Source organism: Vespula pensylvanica, chromosome 1, assembly GCF_014466175.1.
Source record: "Vespula pensylvanica isolate Volc-1 chromosome 1, ASM1446617v1, whole genome shotgun sequence".
Taxonomy (NCBI): domain Eukaryota; kingdom Metazoa; phylum Arthropoda; class Insecta; order Hymenoptera; family Vespidae; genus Vespula; species Vespula pensylvanica.
This window is the reverse complement of record NC_057685.1, coordinates 17,783,895-17,804,711: the sequence shown is the minus strand read 5'-3', so window position 1 is coordinate 17,804,711 and position 20,817 is coordinate 17,783,895. Positions and strand designations below refer to the sequence as shown.

The 20,817-nt window shown below is 30.0% G+C and overlaps 5 protein-coding genes across 6 annotated transcripts; 1 reads left to right on the top strand and 4 right to left on the bottom strand.

Annotated features, from left to right (window-relative positions):
• The first annotated feature begins 2,250 nt into the window (after positions 1 to 2,250).
• LOC122637242 (carboxypeptidase B-like) lies at positions 2,251 to 6,240 on the top strand. Its single transcript, XM_043829240.1, has 6 exons — positions 2,251 to 2,668; positions 2,917 to 3,111; positions 4,880 to 5,013; positions 5,112 to 5,287; positions 5,395 to 5,623; positions 5,850 to 6,240. Exons 1-6 carry the CDS (start codon positions 2,344 to 2,346, stop codon positions 6,210 to 6,212), a joined length of 1,422 nt encoding a protein of 473 aa, XP_043685175.1. The 5' UTR covers positions 2,251 to 2,343; the 3' UTR covers positions 6,213 to 6,240.
• A 22-nt stretch (positions 6,241 to 6,262) lies between these two features.
• Positions 6,263 to 9,700, bottom strand: LOC122633413 (transmembrane protease serine 9-like). The gene is made up of 8 exons (XM_043821251.1): positions 9,570 to 9,700; positions 9,170 to 9,476; positions 8,739 to 9,045; positions 8,491 to 8,657; positions 7,745 to 7,770; positions 7,218 to 7,551; positions 6,826 to 7,141; positions 6,263 to 6,735 (listed from the first exon to the last, which is right to left on the bottom strand). The coding sequence occupies exons 1-8, from the start codon at positions 9,646 to 9,648 to the stop codon at positions 6,568 to 6,570; spliced, it is 1,704 nt and encodes a 567-aa protein (XP_043677186.1). The 5' UTR covers positions 9,649 to 9,700; the 3' UTR covers positions 6,263 to 6,567.
• A 252-nt stretch (positions 9,701 to 9,952) lies between these two features.
• Positions 9,953 to 11,547, bottom strand: LOC122637258 (trypsin-1-like). Its single transcript, XM_043829264.1, has 4 exons — positions 11,448 to 11,547; positions 10,964 to 11,273; positions 10,286 to 10,592; positions 9,953 to 10,202 (listed from the first exon to the last, which is right to left on the bottom strand). Exons 1-4 carry the CDS (start codon positions 11,494 to 11,496, stop codon positions 10,050 to 10,052), a joined length of 819 nt encoding a protein of 272 aa, XP_043685199.1. The 5' UTR covers positions 11,497 to 11,547; the 3' UTR covers positions 9,953 to 10,049.
• A 1,090-nt stretch (positions 11,548 to 12,637) lies between these two features.
• LOC122637267 (trypsin-1-like) lies at positions 12,638 to 13,895 on the bottom strand. The gene is made up of 4 exons (XM_043829276.1): positions 13,811 to 13,895; positions 13,417 to 13,705; positions 12,984 to 13,305; positions 12,638 to 12,889 (listed from the first exon to the last, which is right to left on the bottom strand). The coding sequence occupies exons 1-4, from the start codon at positions 13,851 to 13,853 to the stop codon at positions 12,734 to 12,736; spliced, it is 810 nt and encodes a 269-aa protein (XP_043685211.1). The 5' UTR covers positions 13,854 to 13,895; the 3' UTR covers positions 12,638 to 12,733.
• An 825-nt stretch (positions 13,896 to 14,720) lies between these two features.
• On the bottom strand, positions 14,721 to 20,126 carry LOC122637212 (carboxypeptidase B-like). Of its 2 annotated transcripts, XM_043829218.1 has the most exons (10): positions 19,496 to 20,126; positions 19,154 to 19,377; positions 17,648 to 18,025; positions 17,480 to 17,579; positions 16,944 to 17,049; positions 16,674 to 16,835; positions 16,375 to 16,582; positions 15,758 to 15,988; positions 15,472 to 15,656; positions 14,721 to 15,139 (listed from the first exon to the last, which is right to left on the bottom strand). In XM_043829218.1, the coding sequence occupies exons 2-10, from the start codon at positions 19,306 to 19,308 to the stop codon at positions 14,964 to 14,966; spliced, it is 1,701 nt and encodes a 566-aa protein (XP_043685153.1). In that variant the 5' UTR covers positions 19,309 to 19,377; positions 19,496 to 20,126; the 3' UTR covers positions 14,721 to 14,963. The 2 variants fall into 2 exon arrangements, with proteins under 2 accessions (XP_043685153.1, XP_043685162.1); XM_043829227.1 differs by having other exon boundaries at positions 16,944 to 17,046; positions 19,154 to 20,126.
• Between the last annotated feature and the right edge of the window lie 691 nt (positions 20,127 to 20,817).

Below are 20,817 nucleotides of genomic sequence, written 5' to 3'. Positions count from 1 at the left end.
TATTAAAATTTGTTAGTATTGAAATATAAATTAAAATTATTTTATATTTATCGCGTGTTTCTCGCTATCAAATGTTTAAATATATATACTATTGTTTAAATATTAGTTAGTTACATTCCGTATACGTTTGAGATTGTTTAAATAATTTTTAAATAAACGAGAGTATTAATTTTGAAATTTTCAGGCGGAGAAAGAGAGAGCTTCTTGTTTACTCGTTGGAATATAAAAGGAAACTAATCCGATAGTTGTCAAAGTCAGTTAAAAGACGTCATCATACGAAACTATCTTTCACGAAAAAAGGACGAAAGTAGTATTTACGCAAATAGCAAGTCGAGAGCAACTCTTGAAAAATATGATTCTTTCATATATTTTAATAAGTTTTATTTTTATACATAAACTCTTTGTTCATTAATATTGTTCAAGAATTACGTTTTTATTTATTGTTGGCGTAAATATGAGATCAGAGACGTGATAAACCAGCCTGAAGTGATGGAAAATCAGAATTGTCTATTTTTTAAGTGTTTGGAAAATAATTATTTGTTTAAAAATTATTATTGTAAGATATAGATATCGCATAAAAATGCTTTTTAAGAAATTATCTATGCCTCTATAATTTTTATTACTTGTGATTAGAAAGTAAGTTAGTTTATCTTGATTAGTTTCGAACTCAATACGATAACTGTAATTAAACCTTCATGTGTACGATTGGTTTTATTATTGATAAATTCATGATGTAGTTGCTATTATATCTTTAATATTGACATCCTAATTTCTTAAATGTAAAATTAAAGCACATTACATGTCTCTTTGTCATAAGTGAATATTTTTAATATCTTTAGATGACATTCACAGATATAAATTGAAGAATAAAGAGGATTGTTTCGATAAATCTAAATAAAGATCATATGTGAATTTTTATCGCATATGATCGAGCATCGTTATTATCCTCATTGTAATCGACTGTGGTCACTATACGATAAACAAAGGAAAAAATTGATAGAAATGTCGATAATAATTTAATGACACCAATTTCATTATTTACACAAAGAACAAGAGTATTTCTAAATCTGATACGTATACAATCTCCGTATATAAACGTTGGAGATTTGATTAGATTAGATCGTGCAATATTAAATATATCAAAAAGAAGAAAAATATTTATGATAAAAAGTCTAACTATACATATCGGAAATTTAACTATGTTTTAAATTATTTCAAAATTGATTTATTGATAAACTTATATATATATATATATATATTGGTGAACTAATATATTGAACTAAAATATTGGATATGAAAGAGTAACTGATCATTATAGGATAAAACGATATCTGCATATCACATAATTGAAGAATAGAGATTAAGTATACATTTGCTAATTAAATCGGGAAAATGAGAAAAGAAAAGACAAAGGTAGCTATGTCGTAAATTGTGATAAAACTGATTAATATTAATATTGGATACAAAAGAGTGTTAAGGAATTAAATGACATCTTTATCAGACAGATGAAATAAAAAGTGAAAATTAAATATACGTATTTAAAGAGAATTTATAGGGATTAAGGAAAGAAAAAGAAAAAAAGCAAAAATCGAACTACGTATTAAATTATTATAAAATTGATTTAAATCCATATTGAAAACAAAATTGTATCTATTTTTATTAAAGGACATATCGATAGATGGGTATCGCATAATCAAAGAACGATGATCAACTAAATGTTTAATTAATCAAAATTAAAGGGAATTTCAAGGAAAAAGGAAAAAACAAAAAATCAAATTACTCATAACTCATTAAATTATGATAAAATTGATTTAAATCTACAATATATTACGATTACAAAAATGTTATTTAATTATTAATAAACATTAATGCGATTAGCTGCTACATAGCCCACGTATATTACAGTTATATATTAAATATACAAAAATTAAGTTAGTATACGTTCGGACGATTAAATTTAATGAAAATTTAGGAAATTTGTTGCATGGAAAAGAAAAGTAAGAAAAAGGAATAGGAAAAAAGAAGACGAGCGATATTTATTTTTCACGAGTTTCTTACGTATTGGCGATTTCGAATTCGAAAGAGAGTCGTCTCTTGTTGTGCTAAATGAAAAGTAACAAAGAGAGGTGAAAGAGGGAGACTAAAGGAGAAAGAGAGAAAGAGAGAAAGAGAGGGAAGAAGAGAGAAGGAGGTAGAGAGAGAGAGAGATAAAAGATCCTCGGAATTCGTGGCAAGCAGGCGCAGAGTGGATACCGTTAGCGGCTTCCCCGATCGTCGACCGGATCGAACGTTATAAAAGCTGAGCTAACCGATCTTCAAAGGACAGTGTCTCTCAGTCTAGCAATGGCTGAAAAGAAGACTTCTTATTCTAAAAGAGGAAGAAAATGTTGGTGGGCTGTTGTCTTCCTTGTTTTGACATTTTTTTCATTGGCACAAAACATCGTCGACTCGGCTGCTGTTAATCGACATAAAAGGGAATTCGTTATACCGGACTGGATCGAGATCGTTGAGGAATCTTCCTTCGATGGGAGATCGAACGTTCGCAGAGCTGTGAGAATTCGTGAGGCTAAGGTTACCTACGATGGGGCTCAATTGTGGAGGGTTCGTCCTGCCGACGGACAACCTGTTCTCCAATCGGGTGTCCTTTCTGAGTTTGAGGAAACTGGATGTTAGTAGATACATTGTTCTTTTTATTTTGTATTATTATTATTATTGTTATTGTTATTATTATTGTTATTTTCGTTTCTTTTTTTTTACTGTTTCTTTTTTTATTGGATTTATTGAATTTACGTCTTCGATGTGAATTAATTTATTTTATTTGTTAAGTTATAGATTTGATTCGAGTAACGTATGAAATTTTCGTTCTGTTTCTGTTTCTTTTTATTTATTTATTCTTTTTTATTTTTTCACAAACAGTATTCTCAGTTTGGTCTGGTAACGATACTACCATGGATATAATGGTGAGGCAAGATGCAATACCAAGAGTATCAAGAATTTTGAGAGAAAAGAACGTTCGATATGACGTTGTGATCAATGATCTACAGAAAGCGATAGACGAAGAAAATCCACCATTGTCGGAAGAATTAATGGAGGAATTAGAGGGACGCAAAGGTTCGATAGATTTGTTTTTTATTTTGTTTTGTTCTTTATCTCTGCTGCTCGCTCATTGCCTGTCATATTCGAATAAATCACGTTTGCTTATCGATCATTCAATTCTTCTCTTCTTTTTTTTTTCTCTTGAATGTTTTTTGCTTTACTATTATTGATTAGAAAACAAAAAGGAAGAAATAATAGTATACTCTTCCATTGAAATGGATTTCATTTCTTTTAACATTCTCTCATACAATCACTTATGCGAATGCACATAATCGTTACTTCATTATCGACACTGATCACGTATCGAAGAAAGCTGTTGAAAATAAATCGAAACTCTTACTAGATCACCCATTAGAAAGTGATTTTCCAATAGAGAGGTTTCCTTCGATTTCTTTGTTCTTGATCCATAGATCGTCGGCCAATTTCACTAATGGAAAATTAGAAAAGAAAGTAATAATTTTTAATGATAGTTACAATATGATGATCATTGCAATAGACGATAATAAGTTACAAAGAATTATCTAAAGTAATGAAACGTTCGGTATATTCGATAACAGCTAATAGATGATAAATATATTTCCTCTTTCGTAATATCCCATGAAAATTTCATTTTGATATGTATTGGAAAATTTTGACCGAATTTATAAGTATCTCGTAAGTGTCGTTGACCTCTATAATGGTTTGAACCTAGTAACCCAGATTCGTGAGTTCGGTGCGACAATATCGATTCAACGTAAACAGTTATACCTGTTGAAAGCATGTGCGAGTGTATGTAAATACATATGTAGTTGTAATTCAGGCGCGTGAACGTGCGTTAGAACGTTCTCTTTGATCTATTAATCATCGTTTACAGTCACACTCAGCGTTTTCTCTATCCCATTTTCAATTTACCTATACTATCCTGTGATATCAAAATTATTAGTGAAGATATGTAGATCATTTTATCGATCGATTTCTAATCTAATTTCTTTCATTTCGTAGTGAGAAGATATAAGGTAAATCAACGATGTTAGAATGTCGAGATAATATTCCAAGTAATTATCGATGAATCTTAGAAAATTAAAAATAAATAGTTGGATTAGGAATCAAAGTAAATTTGTTTGGATATTCACCGATGTGGTCCTATCAGACATAAAAATTATTAGTAAACACGTGAAGATCATTTTATAGATCGTTTTGTAATTTCATTCATTTCGAGGAAAATCGAGAAAGTTAAAGTTTTGAGAAAATTTTCGAGACAATTTTTTTCATTGGCGTTTGATCAGAAAATTAGAAATAAATAGTTGGATTCAGAATCGTAGCAATTTTTTAGCTCGTTACGCTTGGTGGCAGGGAATGGTGGTCAAAAAACGAAGTAAATATCATCCACGTCCTCGTCCTCTTCGTTATCCCATAGCTAATGCGTACTATGTTGGAGGTGGTGGCCCTTGGCATTTTAGGGGTGAGCTTTTTGGGCTGTGCAATCCACTCTGTCGATTCAGAATCTTGTAATTTTCATTCTTCGTATTTCTCATATACATACATACGTTATAACTAGTAATATACATACATACATTTATTTATTTATTTCTTTTTATACACAGACACACACATACACATGTACATATATATATACATTTATTTATTTATTTATTTATTTTTATATATATATTTATTCATTGATTTAATTATTTATCTTATATGCTTGTCGTACTCTGAATCTATGGAGTGGTTTCTTGCCACTTATCATTTCCAACATAAACAGAATGTAATCTTACGAATAATATGAAGATGTTATGATTAGGTCATAGGATGGAATGGACGAGTTATCATAGACTCGATGATATCTATGGATATCTCGATTTCTTAGCACAAACCTATCCAGACGTTTGTTCTGTCATGAACATTGGTAATTCTGCTGAAGGCAGACCTTTGAAGGTATATATAGTTCTTTTTAAAAAAAAGAAATATATATATATATACATATACGAAAATGTGAAAATACTTTTCTTTATAAATTAATTTATATTATTTAGGTTCTTAGGATTAGTAATGGAAAGGCTGGTGTTCCAGCACTATGGATCGATGGTGGTACCCATGCTAGAGAATGGATATCCCCAGCAGCTGTAACTTACATCATTGATTATCTCGTTGAAAATAGCGAGTCTCTGGAGGCTGACTATTATATCCTTCCTGTTGTCAATCCAGACGGGTATATATATATATATATATATATATAAATTGAATAGTTATTCTTGGTCACAAGAATATATGACGATTTTGTTTTTATTCTTTTTTTCTTTTTGTTATTTTTCTTAGATACGAATACACATTCACGAATGATCGTCTCTGGCGAAAAAATAGACGAAATTATGCAGGTAGTCAATGTGCCGGTGTAGATCTCAATCGTAATTTCGGATACAAGTGGGGCGGATTGGGTACTAGTAGGAATCCTTGTAGTGATATCTTTGCTGGATCTGCTGCGTTTTCTGAACCGGAAACAAATGCTATTAGGAATTTCTTCGAGGCTAGTGCAGCTGATTTTAAGGTTGGTTTCTATTCAAAAAATGCTGGTCAGTCACGTATTTGTTAATTTTAACTTTCCAAAGAGTAGAAAGTTTCACTGTGTCATTGTATTCGAGATTTAAGAAATTAGGATCTTCTTTCTTTCTTTTCCTTTCTTTTTTTTTTTTTTTTCTTAAAATAATCGATTCTGTCGATAAGATGATGAGTTTTTCTTTTTTTATTTTTTTTTATTTTTTAATTTATTTTAGGCATACTTAACGTTCCACAGTTATGGTCAATATTTCTTGTATCCATGGGGTTATGATCGTCGTGTCCCACCAGATTACGCTGATCTTGATAGAATCGGTCGTAATGCTGCCAAAGCAATGAAAAAAGCTGATGTAGCAGCGAGTTCGTATACTGTTGGTAACAGTGCAACAACTTTGTATGAAGCAGCAGGTGGATCCGATGATTGGGCGAAGGCTATATTAAAAATCAAATATTCTTATACAATTGAATTGAGAGATACAGGGTTTTATGGTTTTGTTCTACCAGCGCGTTTTATCGTTCCTACTGCTAAAGAAGCATTAGCTGCTGTGCAAGTTATCACTGAAGCTTGCAAATTGTTATAATAATTGAAAATAGATATATACATATATATTCGATATTTATTTTGTATTACTTTTAAGCGATATATTTTTTTTTTTACTTAAGTAGGTATATATATATATATATATATATATATATACACAACGAGTTGCCATTAGATAGTATGTTACATGTCAAAATCTACAAATGCCATAATCTTCTATTATTAATCTATCGAATTATTATTTGTCAGTACCAGTCAGGTAGTATATCTATATAGATATATATATATATAATATAATTATTTTTTATTTAACAATAAAATATATTTATAATAAAACAATTTCAAGAACGCTCCTTTCATTGGTTCTATCGTTGAAGTTTATTCGTGTCGATTCATCAATGATTCAACATTAGCCAGGAGATCCATGTGATGTATGCTGATACTCTGGTATAAACCGAAGGTGCATTTTTGCCACCGCATGGGAAAAGACCCCATGAAACTATCCCGATTATTTCTGCTTGTCCAAATGCGTTTAATGACACCAATGGTCCTCCTGAATCTCCCTGAAAACAAAAGAAAAAAAAATATGGTGAAAATTGTTAATAAAAATTAATGGAAGATGTAGATACGTATTACAAACGATCGAATTCTACCTTGCAAGCTGATAAACTACCATCGAGTGGTCCTGTGCAAATATTTGTTGGATCTAAAGGATTTCGACGTTCGTGACGTAAACTCTTGTCCAACGTACGTTTACACAAATTGTAATCTAATATTTTTAATGTGGCAACTTGAAGAATTTCTGGATTTTTTGGAAGTTTCGTTCTACTTATACTTCCCCATCCAGTTAATATAGCTTCTCCTTTGGGAATAGTTTCAGGATATGGTAAGAGAACCGTTGACACGAATGGATTCAACTCGAATGGGTATTCTAGTTTCATCAGTGCTATGTCGTAAGGTGCGACGGTTCTAACAAAATTTTGAATAATTTTTAATTTAAATAAAATTTAATGTTAGAGAAATCCTTGCAAAAAATATTACTCACCCGTTATATATAGGATAGACAAAAACTTTAACAACCTTTCTACTTTGTTCAGTATCTTCGAGAACACCCAACTTATATTTGCCTGCTAAAATAAGAAATTCTCCGCTTTTCGGTGCCAGAGTTTTACAATGGCCAGCTGTTAATGCCCAGCCTGCTGTTAACAAACTTCCACCACAGATATGTCTTTGTGGTAATTTACGTAAAGGATCACCCCAATGAATGGACAGTTGCCAAGGATACAATCCTTTCTCTGCATTCTTTCCACCTACTATTCTTGTTGGTCTTTGGGCTAGCATCATTGATCGTTGTGGAAATTCTATGATCATAAGATTGTCTTATTTATAGATCGATTTATCAACAAGAATAGAAATAAATTTTTGAAAATTCTAATTTTTTTTGCTTTTAATTTGATGTACTGTATAGTAATGTATGTATTATTGATTATTAATATAATATACATATATATATATATATAATGTTCGTGTGTGTGTATAAATGTTCTGATCTTGAAAAATTTGTTCACTTACCTTCAATATCTTTACACGTCACCACACTTAAATATAGAAGTAACAACGATAATACATCGATCATCATTGAAATCTTAATTAATTTTAATCAAATTTTTTTTTGGTTTGCACGATTCGTTGACTGTAAACATTCAAGATCGAATGATCGTTTTCTGAAGTCTAAGTGAGAGCTTAGAGCGGATGCGGAAGATCATTTTGTGGAGGAGGAACTTGATTTTCTATTATATCGTGTTTCTACATCGATAGATCAGAACTGGTTCCTTTTTGTTGTTTTATGTATCACAAGATTTCTGTTTATGGAGTACTGGACCTTGATTCTTTTATCTTTGGAAAGGTCAGGATTAGATTAAAGAGTTTTTCCGCATGTTTGATTGTTATTTATAAATCAATAGAAAATATGATAGAGTTAATAAACTACTTATCTAAAAAATTGATAAATGAAACAAGGAAATGACGTCCTAGTTTATCGTTTCATTCATGTTTATAAATAATAAGATAAGAAGATAGAGAAAAGATTAAGAATGGATTAATCAGTAAATACATACATGTATCGTACTGTCGTACAATTGTAATAATAAAATATAACGTCAATTAAAAAATATTGTCTTGTTTGAAGAAAAACTTTTAACATAAAAAACATGCGATCAGATAAATATTTAAAAACTTTTTTATTGCAGGAAAAAGTCACTAGCAAAAGTGAAATTTATCGATTAGAAACATTTCTTCAAGAGCAATGAATGAACAATTAATTAATATTAATATTGGTTTGAATCCAATCAGAGAATGCAGAAACTTTGGTGTAGATGGATGGTGCGTTACGAGTATTACATGGTAAGATACCCCAAGAAACGATACCGATTATTTCAAATACATTATAAGATTTCTTAAGGACGAGAGGACCACCAGAATCACCCTGAAAATCAAACAAGAATATCTCATTAAAATGTTCCCATCAAATATTCTATTTTATCGTTCAACCAGAACTATTTCTTACACGACAAATTGCTTCGTTCATGGGTGTAATGCAAATGTTAGTTTCGTGAAGAGGTGAAGATCCGATCAATTTCTCCAAGGTATTAGCACATTGATCCAAAGGTAGAAGCGTAGCAGCCACTGCTTGCAAATTATAAGCCATCTCTGCGATAGAAGTAGTCGATATGGATCCCCAACCGCTAAGAAAATAGTATGAATATTTGTCTGGTATGCTTCCATTATTTGGTAAATTCACTGCGGATACTGCATTGTTCAACGATAATGGTGTCTTTAATTTTAGGAGAGCTATGTCGTAGGGTACAACGCCACTGAAATTTATAAAATATCAATCAATTATTATGTTTTTTTTTTTTTTTTCATAGTAATAAAAATTTTTTATTTGACAAATCCAGCTAATGTTTGATTGAACATGAATGATTAAGTTTAACATACCCCATGTAAGATTCATGTACGATGGATTTTTCTACATTAGCAGTTTGTTCGCTAGTCTCGGTAGAACGAAGATTATATTTTCCAGCTTTCACAACGAACTTTCCGTAAGTTGGGACAGAGAAAACACAATGTGCGGCAGTTAGAATCCAATTCTTGTTTATGATCGCTCCACCGCAAAAATGTTGAAGCCTAAAAGCAGTTGCACCCCATTGCAAAGAAACATGATAAGGATATTTACCATTGTTTGCATCTGATCCACTGATGATATGTGGTGAAAATGATGGCGTCTTTAAACCTGGATAGGGTTCTGAAAATGATAATAATTATTAGTTTTTCTTTCTTGTTATTTTAATGTTGTATCTTTTAGTTGTCTGGATTAATTACTATAAGTTGGATTAATTACTTATAAGTTTATTTTCATATATAAATTTATCGGCCAGAGCCGCCACGAAAAGTGTTGCACAGAGAATGAGTTTCATCGTTGTTTAATGTCGTTCAAGTGTCATTTGACGTGCATTTAGAGTTTCTTATTCGTTTTATATATCCTGTTTTCGAATGCATTTACAGCGAGATATTGATGATTATATTAAAAAGAATAAAAAAAAAAAGAAAACAATAAGAAAATCGTAATTGAATTTCAATAGAAATAAGATAAAAGAAAAACGAAGGAAAGATAAATCGATAAGTATATGTATATTGTATTATTGTATGAGTGCAATATAGACAATAAATAACATGTTCTTGCTTGGAGAGGAATGTTTAATATAAAAAAGTACGATTAGATAAATGTTTAAAAATTTCTTTATTGCAGAAAAAAAGTTATTAGCGAAAGTGAAAGTGATCGGTTGGAAGTATTTTATTAAAAGTATCCAGTGAAATATTAATTGTTATTAATCTTGTCTTCGATCCAATCAGTGAATGCAGAAACTCTCGTATAGACAGATGGCGCACCATAAGTACCACATGGTATGATACCCCAAGAAACGATACCAATTACAGTAGAATTCTGAACGAGGGGGCCACCAGAATCACCCTACAAATTCGAACGGGAACATCATGTTAAAAATAGTTTCTAGAAATATTAGGTTTTATGGTTTAACTAAAACTAATTCTTACACTGCAAGCTGAATATCCGCCGGTCAAGGGACCAGTGCAAACGTTGGTGTCGTGAAGAGGCGATGGTCCAATTATTTTATATAATGCTTCTTTACATTCAACAAGATCGACAGTTGGAAGAATCGCTTTTTGTAAAACATCGGGCATCTTTGCGACAGAAGTATTCGATACTGATCCCCAACCGCTGAGAGTGACATTATCTTTTGGTATATCTCCATATTTTGGTAACTTGATGAAGGATACTGATTTGCTTTCTTTTAAAGATGTCTTTAGTTTTATCAGAGCTATGTCGTAAGGAGCAACACCACTGAAATTTAGAAAATTTCGATCATTCAGTTTTGTTATTTATCCGGTTTATTCATAAATCTTACTTTATTTTAATAAACTTCTTATTAATAACTTATATTTATCTATGAATCAATCCAAATGATAAAAGTTATTTTTTATATAATATCATATTTATTCGATTGATTCATAAATAATTGTCACTTTATTGTAAGTAGAAAATCTTATTTATAAATGTACTTGATTATATATATATATATATATATATATATAAATAAATTAAATTTTTTTTTAATGATTATTCATAGATAAATATCGTAATAAACTTTTTCATTTTATGAATCGACATCGAAGGATCGAATATTTTAATAATAATGATTAAGTCCGACTTACCCTGGGTAGTATTCATGTACGATAGACTTCTCTACTTCAACAGTTTGTTCGTTACTCTCGGAGTAACGAAGGTTATGCTTTCCAGCTTTCACACAGAATGTTCCGAAACTTGGAACAGCGTTAATACAATGTCCAGCAGTTAGAATCCATCTCTCGTTTAAGATCGATCCACCACAGAAGTGTTTAGTACTAAGAGAAGTTATACCCCATTGCAAGGATGCTTGATAGGGAAATTCACCTTTGTTTGCTTCTAATCCACCAACGATACGTGGAGAAAATAAGGGTAAATTGAAACCTAGATAGGGCTTCCCTGAAAATTATAATAATTATATTAGAAAATTATATAATTTAATCTTTTTTATTATAATAATTATTATTTTAATTCTTTAGTTGATCTTTTTTTCTTTTATTTTATATTATATCGTTTCATTTCTTGCAATTATTTATTTATTTATTTATTTATTTAAAATATAAGTGTACTTACCGGCAAGAGCCGCCACGAAGAGTGTTGCGAAGAGAATAAGCTTCATCATGTTGTTTAATGTGCATTTCGATTTTCTACTTTGCTTTATATAGTCCGTTTTCCAATGCGTCAGTAGCGAGATATCAATGATTATATTAAAAAAAAAGAAAAGGAAATTCTTTGTACATCTTGCAATTGAGTTACGGTAGAAGTAAGATAAGAAAAGATTTTGTTTTACGCGACGAGCTGCTTAGCTTCCATTGTGATTGATCAATCATTTTTTTATACTTTCGATATCTTTTGTAACAATTCTGATGTTATATTATCGTAATTAATTTCGATGTTCAAACAATTAATGCTATTTCTATTGTTACTACTTGATCATTTCTTAAATTAAATATAAAATATTATTAGATAATTTTAATATTATTAGTAATATTATAATATTATTAGACAAATTTAAAGAACTCTCTCTGCAAAGTTATTTTAAGAAAAAAGTTTATAGGTTTTTCTGTTTTTTTTTTCATTTAATTTTCAAAATAATTAAAATAAATCATTTAAAAAGAATGATAATTAGTAATAATTTTTAATATCGTGTCTGAAATTACAAATGGATATATTTGAAAGATAAAGAAGGTTATCAATAAATTTTCATGAAGAATAATATAGAATATAATCCTCGTTAAGATAAAGATCGAACAAAGACAATTCATTGATTTTTATTGAAAAGAAAGAATGATATATTAATAAAGAGGATTTTTATTGAAAAGAAAGAACGATATATCAATAAAGAAGAAATCGGTAGATAATGATAAACTCGTTAGCTCTTTAAGATTGCTTTTATTTGGAATTGTTTGAATGAATTCAATGATATACTGTATCATTACATTTAAGGGTTTTTTTCCAATTAATCACTTTTATTATTATCTATTTCATTATGATCAATTGCGATATATTATCTATTAAATAGAAAAATACAAAAACAATATCTACGGATACGAAACGAGAGTATATGTTGGTCATCAAGTTCTATATTTATTCTGTTCGTTTCATTATAATATTAATCAAATATAAATCGATTCTTTTTTTTTTTATCGGATTTTAAATGTAATTTATTAAAGTAATTTTATGAAAGTCCAAAAATTAAGGCTATGTCATTAGGGCTATGATTATATAATTTAAATCACAGGCATAATTAATTATATGATTAATTATAGTTTATTAAAATGATTTTTTTCTTTTTTATAAATTCGATCAATTGTCATTATCAAAAATTAATTTACATTCTCGTAACAAAATCTTATCAATTAAGCCGTATGTTCCTTGATCCACTTAACGTAAGAAGCGACGCGAGTATAAACTGATGGCAAGCCATGTCCACATGGATAAGTTCCCCACGAGACAACACCAACTTGGACAGGTTTTTTATCCACAAACTGAACCAATGGACCACCAGAGTCACCCTAAAAAGATAATCAATATTAAAGATCATGATCGCAAAGAAAAAGAAATTTCTAATAAATTTTCAATAATGAATTTGTTCTTTCAACAACTTACGGAACAAGCAGAAAGATTATTATTATTTCCAGCACTAGAGCAAATTTGAGTTGAGAAAAGTTGTGGTTTCTTTCCAGTGATACTTTTGACGGATTGGAGTTTAACCAAGCATTCATTGTTACTTAATAGAGGGACTACAGCTGTTTGAAGAACAGACGGAAGTATTGGCCTAAGTTTCGTCGATACCGAGCCCCATCCCGTAAGAACTGCATTTCCAGTTACTTGTTTATCTTGAGCAGGAAGACTGACCGCTACGACTCTCTTATTAAAATTCAATGGCGTTTGCAATTTCAATAGAGCAATGTCATGTTGAGATATGCCTCTGAAAGACGATATATTCGTTAATAGAGAGAAAGAGAAAAATAAATAAAGATAAAGAAGAAGAAAAATATTATTTGATATCTCATAGGGATGCAATATTTGATATTTTTACCCTTTGTAGCCTTCGTGAACGATCGCCTTTGCGACATTGACGACTTGTTCAGTTTCTTCGGATCGAAGAAGATAGTGTTTACCAACTGCAACACTGTAGGATCCAAACTTAAAGACACAGTGTCCAGCGGTTAACACATAGTTGTTGTTTAAGACAGATCCACCACAAACGTGTCTGGCAGAGAGAAAAGGTGGAAAAGCCCAGCGAACGGATACTTGATATGGGAATTGGCCTGGTTCGGCATTATTTCCACCCGTGATACGTGGGCTTAAGGGTGTGGCCCAACATGCTACAAATTTTTGTAAAAATTCAATTCTCTTTTGTTACTTTTTATTTTTCTTTTCTACTTTTACTAATACGTTGAGTAGAGTAATCTTTTTTTTTGAATACTTACCCTGGATTACCAGGATAGTAGCGAGAATGAATTTGACTAACATTATTATGAAAAATACTTAACAACTGAAAGTGACCAAAATTTGTCGATATATATAAGGTGAAATACTAGTGATATCTGATAAGAATATCGTTAGATTTAGACTTATTTTGATAAGAAAAGTACTCAAAAAAAAAAGATATTATGTCATTGATCTTTATTATACAAGTGTTTGCTGATGCTTTTCGGTAAAATATACATGTATACTCTTTCAATGTAATAATCTTAATATTAATAACGAAATAATTTTAATACGATTAAGGCATTTCTATTACATAACTCAATTAATATGATTTTATTACAAGATTTATTTTAAATATAAAATAAATTTGAAAAATAATTTTGAAAAATTTTTATTTCTTTTTTAGTAAAGATTAAAATACCATCGAATAAGAAACCAATTTTATATTTAACAAACATAAATAATTTATATATTAATGTTAATATGTGTATATTAATATAAGTATAACAATAATATAATAATGATGATGATAATAATAATAATAATAATAATAATAATAATAATAATAATATATCTGTACACATGGCAGTTGTATGCTCAAGTACATTGTTAGAAATCTTATCTTATTAATCTTATTACAAGTCTTATATTAAACCATTTGAAAGTGTTATATATAAATAATATCGTTATAAAATTATTAGGTTAATTAAGAAAAGTATATAAAAACCTGAGTAGTTTGTGGTTGTCAATAATGAATAAATTCTATTAGTGGTGTATTCATTCTATTTTGTATATCTAGAATATGTTTGATCTAAAAGATTAAAAGAGAGAGAGAGAGAGAGAGAGAGAGAGAGAGAGAGAGAGAGAGAGAGAGAGAGAGAGAGAGAGAGAGAGAGAGAGAGAGAGAGAGAGAGGGAATATACGTATAACTTTCGAAATACATAAATATCTAATATGTTAAATTTTGACTAGCTATAATATAAATGTTCTAATGAAGAAAAATTATATTATAAATGAAAACTTCGTGCACATAAATAATGTTGTACTCGCGACAAATTCTATCTAAATTTATCATTGATCTATCGATATAAAATATAGATAATTTTCCTATTAAAATCAAGTAGTCGAGAGATTCACGTAAGAAGATTAGCGTTACGTGTTGCATGTAACTAGGCGAGCGATCGCTCGTATTCCAGCCCAAATTTCTCTTCCAGTTGGTACAATTTGCGTTGCTGGAAGTAGAAAACCATAAGTTCCACGATCGCGAAGTTCGACGGTATAAGCATATTTTATTCCGGCCGTAACTTTGGCCCAATCGTCCGAAGCTCCTAAAAAAAAAAATAAATTAAATCATATTTTGAAACATCTTTTTATATTTTTCTTTGCTTTAGATCTATAACCTCCGCTATATCTACTATGTTATCTTCTTTTTATCAACAAGATATTCGCGAGAACAATCAATTATTTTTCTAGCTTATCTCTGGACAATTAGTTCCCTCTTTATTAATTGGACTTGGACTTTCCACTCATCGTGAAAGATGATGATTATCTAAGTTTAATCATTGATAAAAAAGTTTAACAGAAAAATTAATGAAGTAGAAAATGATAAGTTTTCTAATTTCTAATATAATGTTATTATCGATGTATTGGAAATTTATACCTGAGGTTGGATATAAGAGATCAGCTGCTGGACCGGCTTGATAATGGGTACCATGAACTTTGGCTATAGCGTTCACAGCTCTTTTTGCTACGTTTGTTAATTCTGAATAATCAGCTGGGCTATTTCTAACGTAAGCCCAAGGTGATAACCACATTTGTGCATACGAATGTAACGTCAAATACATTCTAAAAAAATTAAACGCATATGGAAATAGATACATACGTAGCTATACATGTATCCTTTACAAATATAAACATATATGTTTGATATTTTATGGAAATTTTACCTAATGTTCTGTCGATTAGCCATAATATATTCCGCAATTGCTTTAGTTTCAAGTTCAGAAAAAGCATAAGGACCAGCATAAGTTTCGTGACAAGGATCTAAACTAGTTCCACCATTGTTACGTTCACCCCATTGATATCCAAAATTTCGATTTGGATCTACTCCTTCGCATTTCGACCAAAACCATTTGGTATAGTGTGACATTAAATGAAACAAACTCGATGGCGAATATCTTAAATTATTAAAATTTTTATTTAGATTTTTTTCCTTGTTTCATTCTTGCTTAGATATATAAATATCTATTAAAGTAGAGATTTTCAGAGTTTCAATAATGTTTAATATTAAAATTTATAATAAACAGAATAATTTTAATAATGAATGTAAAAAATTTTTATGAAAATTTTCATTAAAAATTTCCATAAAAATATGAAAATAGTCCTGTATTACGATATATGTATAATGTATCATATTTGTAAAATTACATCGTATCACATACATTGATATATCCATGGCATCGATGTATCCATGGATAAAAATGATTTTTAAATAAATTATTGCTCAAATTATTATTTAAAATATTGCTCAAATATTGAAAATAGTTGAAGTATATTTATTTACCTGGCTTCTCGATCTCCATGATAACTTCGAGTTTTTCTCCATAGTCTATCATACGTGTGTGTGTACTCATATCCGTCCGGGTTTGCTACAGGTAATATCATCCAATCGGAAACTTCCAACAATTTCGTATAAGATGAATTTTTTTCAACCAATTGACTTAATATGTAGGTTGCAACGGCAACACTGATCCATTCTCGGGCATGCATTCCTAATCGAATAACAGAACCGGGAAATAAAAATGTTTTATTGTCGAAAGAAAGAACGTTTATTATCATTAAAAAGAAAAAATATATGCATACCAGCGTCGATCCAAATCGCAGGTTTTGCTTCACCGTCACGTTTAGGACCTGTTGATATTTTCGCCATTTTTATTGGTAATCCTTCATAACTATGACCGATAGTAATTATTTCAACCATAGTTGGATATCTGAATGCAAGGTATTCCAAATATCTAAGGATTTCTAAGAAAAACAAGTTTTCTTATTTATTATTTAATTATCATTTATTTCATATTATTATTTATTTTATATAATATTTTCAGAATATTCTTAGAGAAAAGAAAACAGTACCCCCATATCGATGATATCGTCTCCAAGTCATGGTGTGTCCCTGACTGCTTACAAGATCAGCACGTTGTTCCTTAGACATCTTTGGATTTTGATAATTGATCGTCTTCTAAGACAAAAAAGTTTCTAAGTCGTTAGGGCAAATAACGAAAACGTTTTCTCTCTATTTGGGACATAATGTTTTTTATGATTTATATATGTTCATTTGGAAATAAAAGAAGAGTATATAACTATTATCGTTTCAACGTTTAACAGACTTCCCATGCTAGATAAAGAAAGTCAACCATGAAACTGGCACTCCTCTCTGGTCTATTATAGTTGAATAATTATAACTTGTCAAAGAATATATCGCTCCTCTTGTTCGTCAAATCACGAATAAAAAAGTCAGTTGAAAAGTGCTAATCAAGTAATTACTAAGATTATCTAAGAAGGTCACTGAAACGACAGTGAATAATTATCCTTGTTCTTATTTTTTTTTGCTTTTCTTTTTTTTTTATTTCAAAAAGAGAACATCAATGTTAATTAAACGATATAAGTACCTGTAGATCCGATATTAGTACTTTAAAATCAATTTGATGACCCTTCAAGTATTCCTTTACATCCGAGACAATTTCCGGTGCGATTACGACGTCGGTCGTCCTGATTAAAAGAATTTCAATTATTTTTCATAACTCGAAAGAATGTTCCCATTACTTTTTTTATTTTACCTATTCGATATGGGATCATTCCAAAATTTAATATCGTCAGGTTCAGAATCCCTGAGCTCACGGAGTTCATTAATATGTTCATCAGTTATAGGAAATATTCTTATCAGTTGATGATTTCTATAACTGACTCTGTTGCTTCGCATAACTGAACTCTTCGTCTGTGTTCCCATCATACTATTTACAATATTATTCAGACTATTTGCCATTGCTGAGAAAACAGATTCAACAGTACCAAATAAAGAAAATGCTCTGTTATTGTCGTCTGACGATTTTCTCGATGAAATTCTGTATTTTTCAAGTTCTTCGTCTTCATCTTCATATTCATCATCATATACATCGATAGGTATTGATTTTTCCGTGTCTTTATTAATAATAAAACTGAAAGAATACGATGAAAAAGATGACAAGTGCATCGATATTATTTTCACGTAAAGTCGAACGATAAATAAATCAAACTCAACGTGAGGAATGGATTTATGTTTATGTTTTGCAACAAAAATAAAAAAAAACAAGAAGAAAATTAGACACCTCGTCTCTGTAGAAAGTATGTTAGATATTATAATAAACGTTAATTTTCAATAAGAAGGGTAGTATTGAGAGAAAGCGATTGATCGTTAGTGAACATCATTTAAGAGACTTCTAATGAGACATTTATCGCTTGAGAATCGTTAACTAATTTCTGACACAGCATCCTTCCCCCTTTTTCATGTCTTCAACGCATCTTTTCGCGACCGACTTGTATCTCGGTTCATTCTAAAAGAAGGAAGAATAAAACATTAAAAACAAAAGAAGTTTGTTCGCTCGGTCCACTTCGTCGTTTATTGCTGACCGGATCGAAACGGACGAAGTGGAACAAGTAGTCTTCGTTCATTGGTTGCTGATCTTCTTTTACGTGCATCGAATAACTCGGAAGCGATTACATTATACTGACTATGATTATCAAGGTCGTAAATAAATTTAAAGAAAAAATATATATATATATTTATACATAATTTATGCTTATATTTTAAATTTATTAAAAGTGTAAAATTGTTAATTGTTTTATGTATGATATAAAAATGAATAGGATGATGAGTTTAATTGATAGTCGTGACTCCTTGGAAGATTGTTCAAATTTCGTTTTGTTTAACAATTTCTAATTATCACATTAATTTATATCTCGACGTTTCAAGATATGAAATATTAGATTAATTTATCGTTGATCAGAAATAAGATTTTAAAAAGATTGTTCATGTACGAACGATTATTTTATTATATCAAATATTTTTTTATATAATTACTACATTAATTTTTAATATCCTTTTTAATATAATATCTTAGAAAAGTCCTAGTAAGATCTTAGAAAAACTGTTTAGGTTTCGAAGATTATTTTATTTTTTCTCTCTCTTTCTCTCAATATTTCTATTTAACATTTTTTAATCATCACATCAATTTTTAATATTCTAACGTTGAATATGAAAATCAAATGTAAATAAAATATTTGGTAATACTATAGTTATCACAAACCTTTCGGTGTTTTGGTTCTCGTTCAAGGAATTGTCTTTATCGGACGTAATAACATCGTCCTTGAGCATTCGCTCGCTGATGTTTGTATAAGGTCCAGCATCGACAAATGTACCAAGAGCGATAACAAAGAATATCAATGTAAAGCCGAAAGCCATCTTGGGCCTGATTCAGGCCAGGACACGCACGCTCGTTTCGAAAGTTTCTCGATGACTGACTTCGACTCTCTTCATGTGGCATGAAGTAGTTTCACGACCGGTTTGCAGTATGCATGTATGTATATTTATACGTATACATATGTATATAAGTATCTATGTACGTATGGGAAGAAAAAAAACTACTTACGGTTTCACTGTTCTGTCCCATAGCCTTCTCTCTCTATTACGGTATTTCTTCTACCTATCTTTGGATCATCTTAGAAAGAATTTGATCGAGAGAAAGAGAAAGAGAGAGAAAGAGAGACAGAGAAAGACAAAAAGACCATATATTATTTAGATTATATGGGAGAATTTTTTTATACGTCTTCATCTTCATCATCATAATCAATTTTCAACCATACGAGAAACGTGATAATATTTTTTAATTATTTTTTTAATTAGAATTATTCAAAGATAATAATGAAAACTTATTTTTCTACACATTTATTCAATTTTTTATAATTTAAAATCGAATTTTTTGTTTGATAATCGCAACCGGTAGAAATTATCTAGAAAAATGGTACGCGGTGAAAGTTATACATAGATTTACTCCGTGATATGGGATTTACATTCGTTTTTAATTATCGGCGGGATAACCCATAATAATGCGTTATATTTACCGTTATTTTTATGGTTTTTACTGATGTCATCGTTTGTGAAATCACGTTTATACTTGTAGAAACAGAAATACAACGTAGTCCTATTTTCATAGATGATAAGATGGATTCCATTGTTTCTCGATGTATGAATATATATATATATATATATATATATATATATATGTATGTATGTATGTATGTTATATTCGACAACAGTAATGATGAAGAGGCAGGAAACGACATCTCTATTATGGTTTTCTCTTTCGATGATGTGAATTCGTGACGTTCTCGGCACGTTCGTGATCCTTTTTTTTTTAAGAACGATTTCAAGCATCATTGATCATTTGATATATGAGTTATTAGTTGTACATGACGTAAAATTAGAAGCAAGAAAATAGAAAAAAGAACAAGAAAAAAATGTAATATCATATTAACTACCGTGAGATGAAAATTGACCGGAGAAGAAAGGTGTGAAATAGAAAACGATGTCATTACGATTTGTGTCACTTTTTAAATGGCTCGTTTCCGATTGATGCCTTTAATCATTTGTTTCTCTCTCTTCTATTATTAACATCATTCGATGAAAATTTACTTTTAGAAATATATAAATACGTAATTCATTTTTGTGAAATATTTTATAAATTGATAAAAGAAAGAACAGACGAAGTTATCGTATAATTTTTTAGTACTCGCCTGGAGATATGCAACTATTTATACATCTCCGTTTGCATGGTATCGCGTTATAGATTATTAGACGTTATAGATCATTGTATATAGGCGTTATAGATCCTTGTGATCAATGTAAGGATGATTTATTTTTTAAATTCTTATTGTAGATATTTGTTTTTATTTTTATTTTTATTTTTTATCG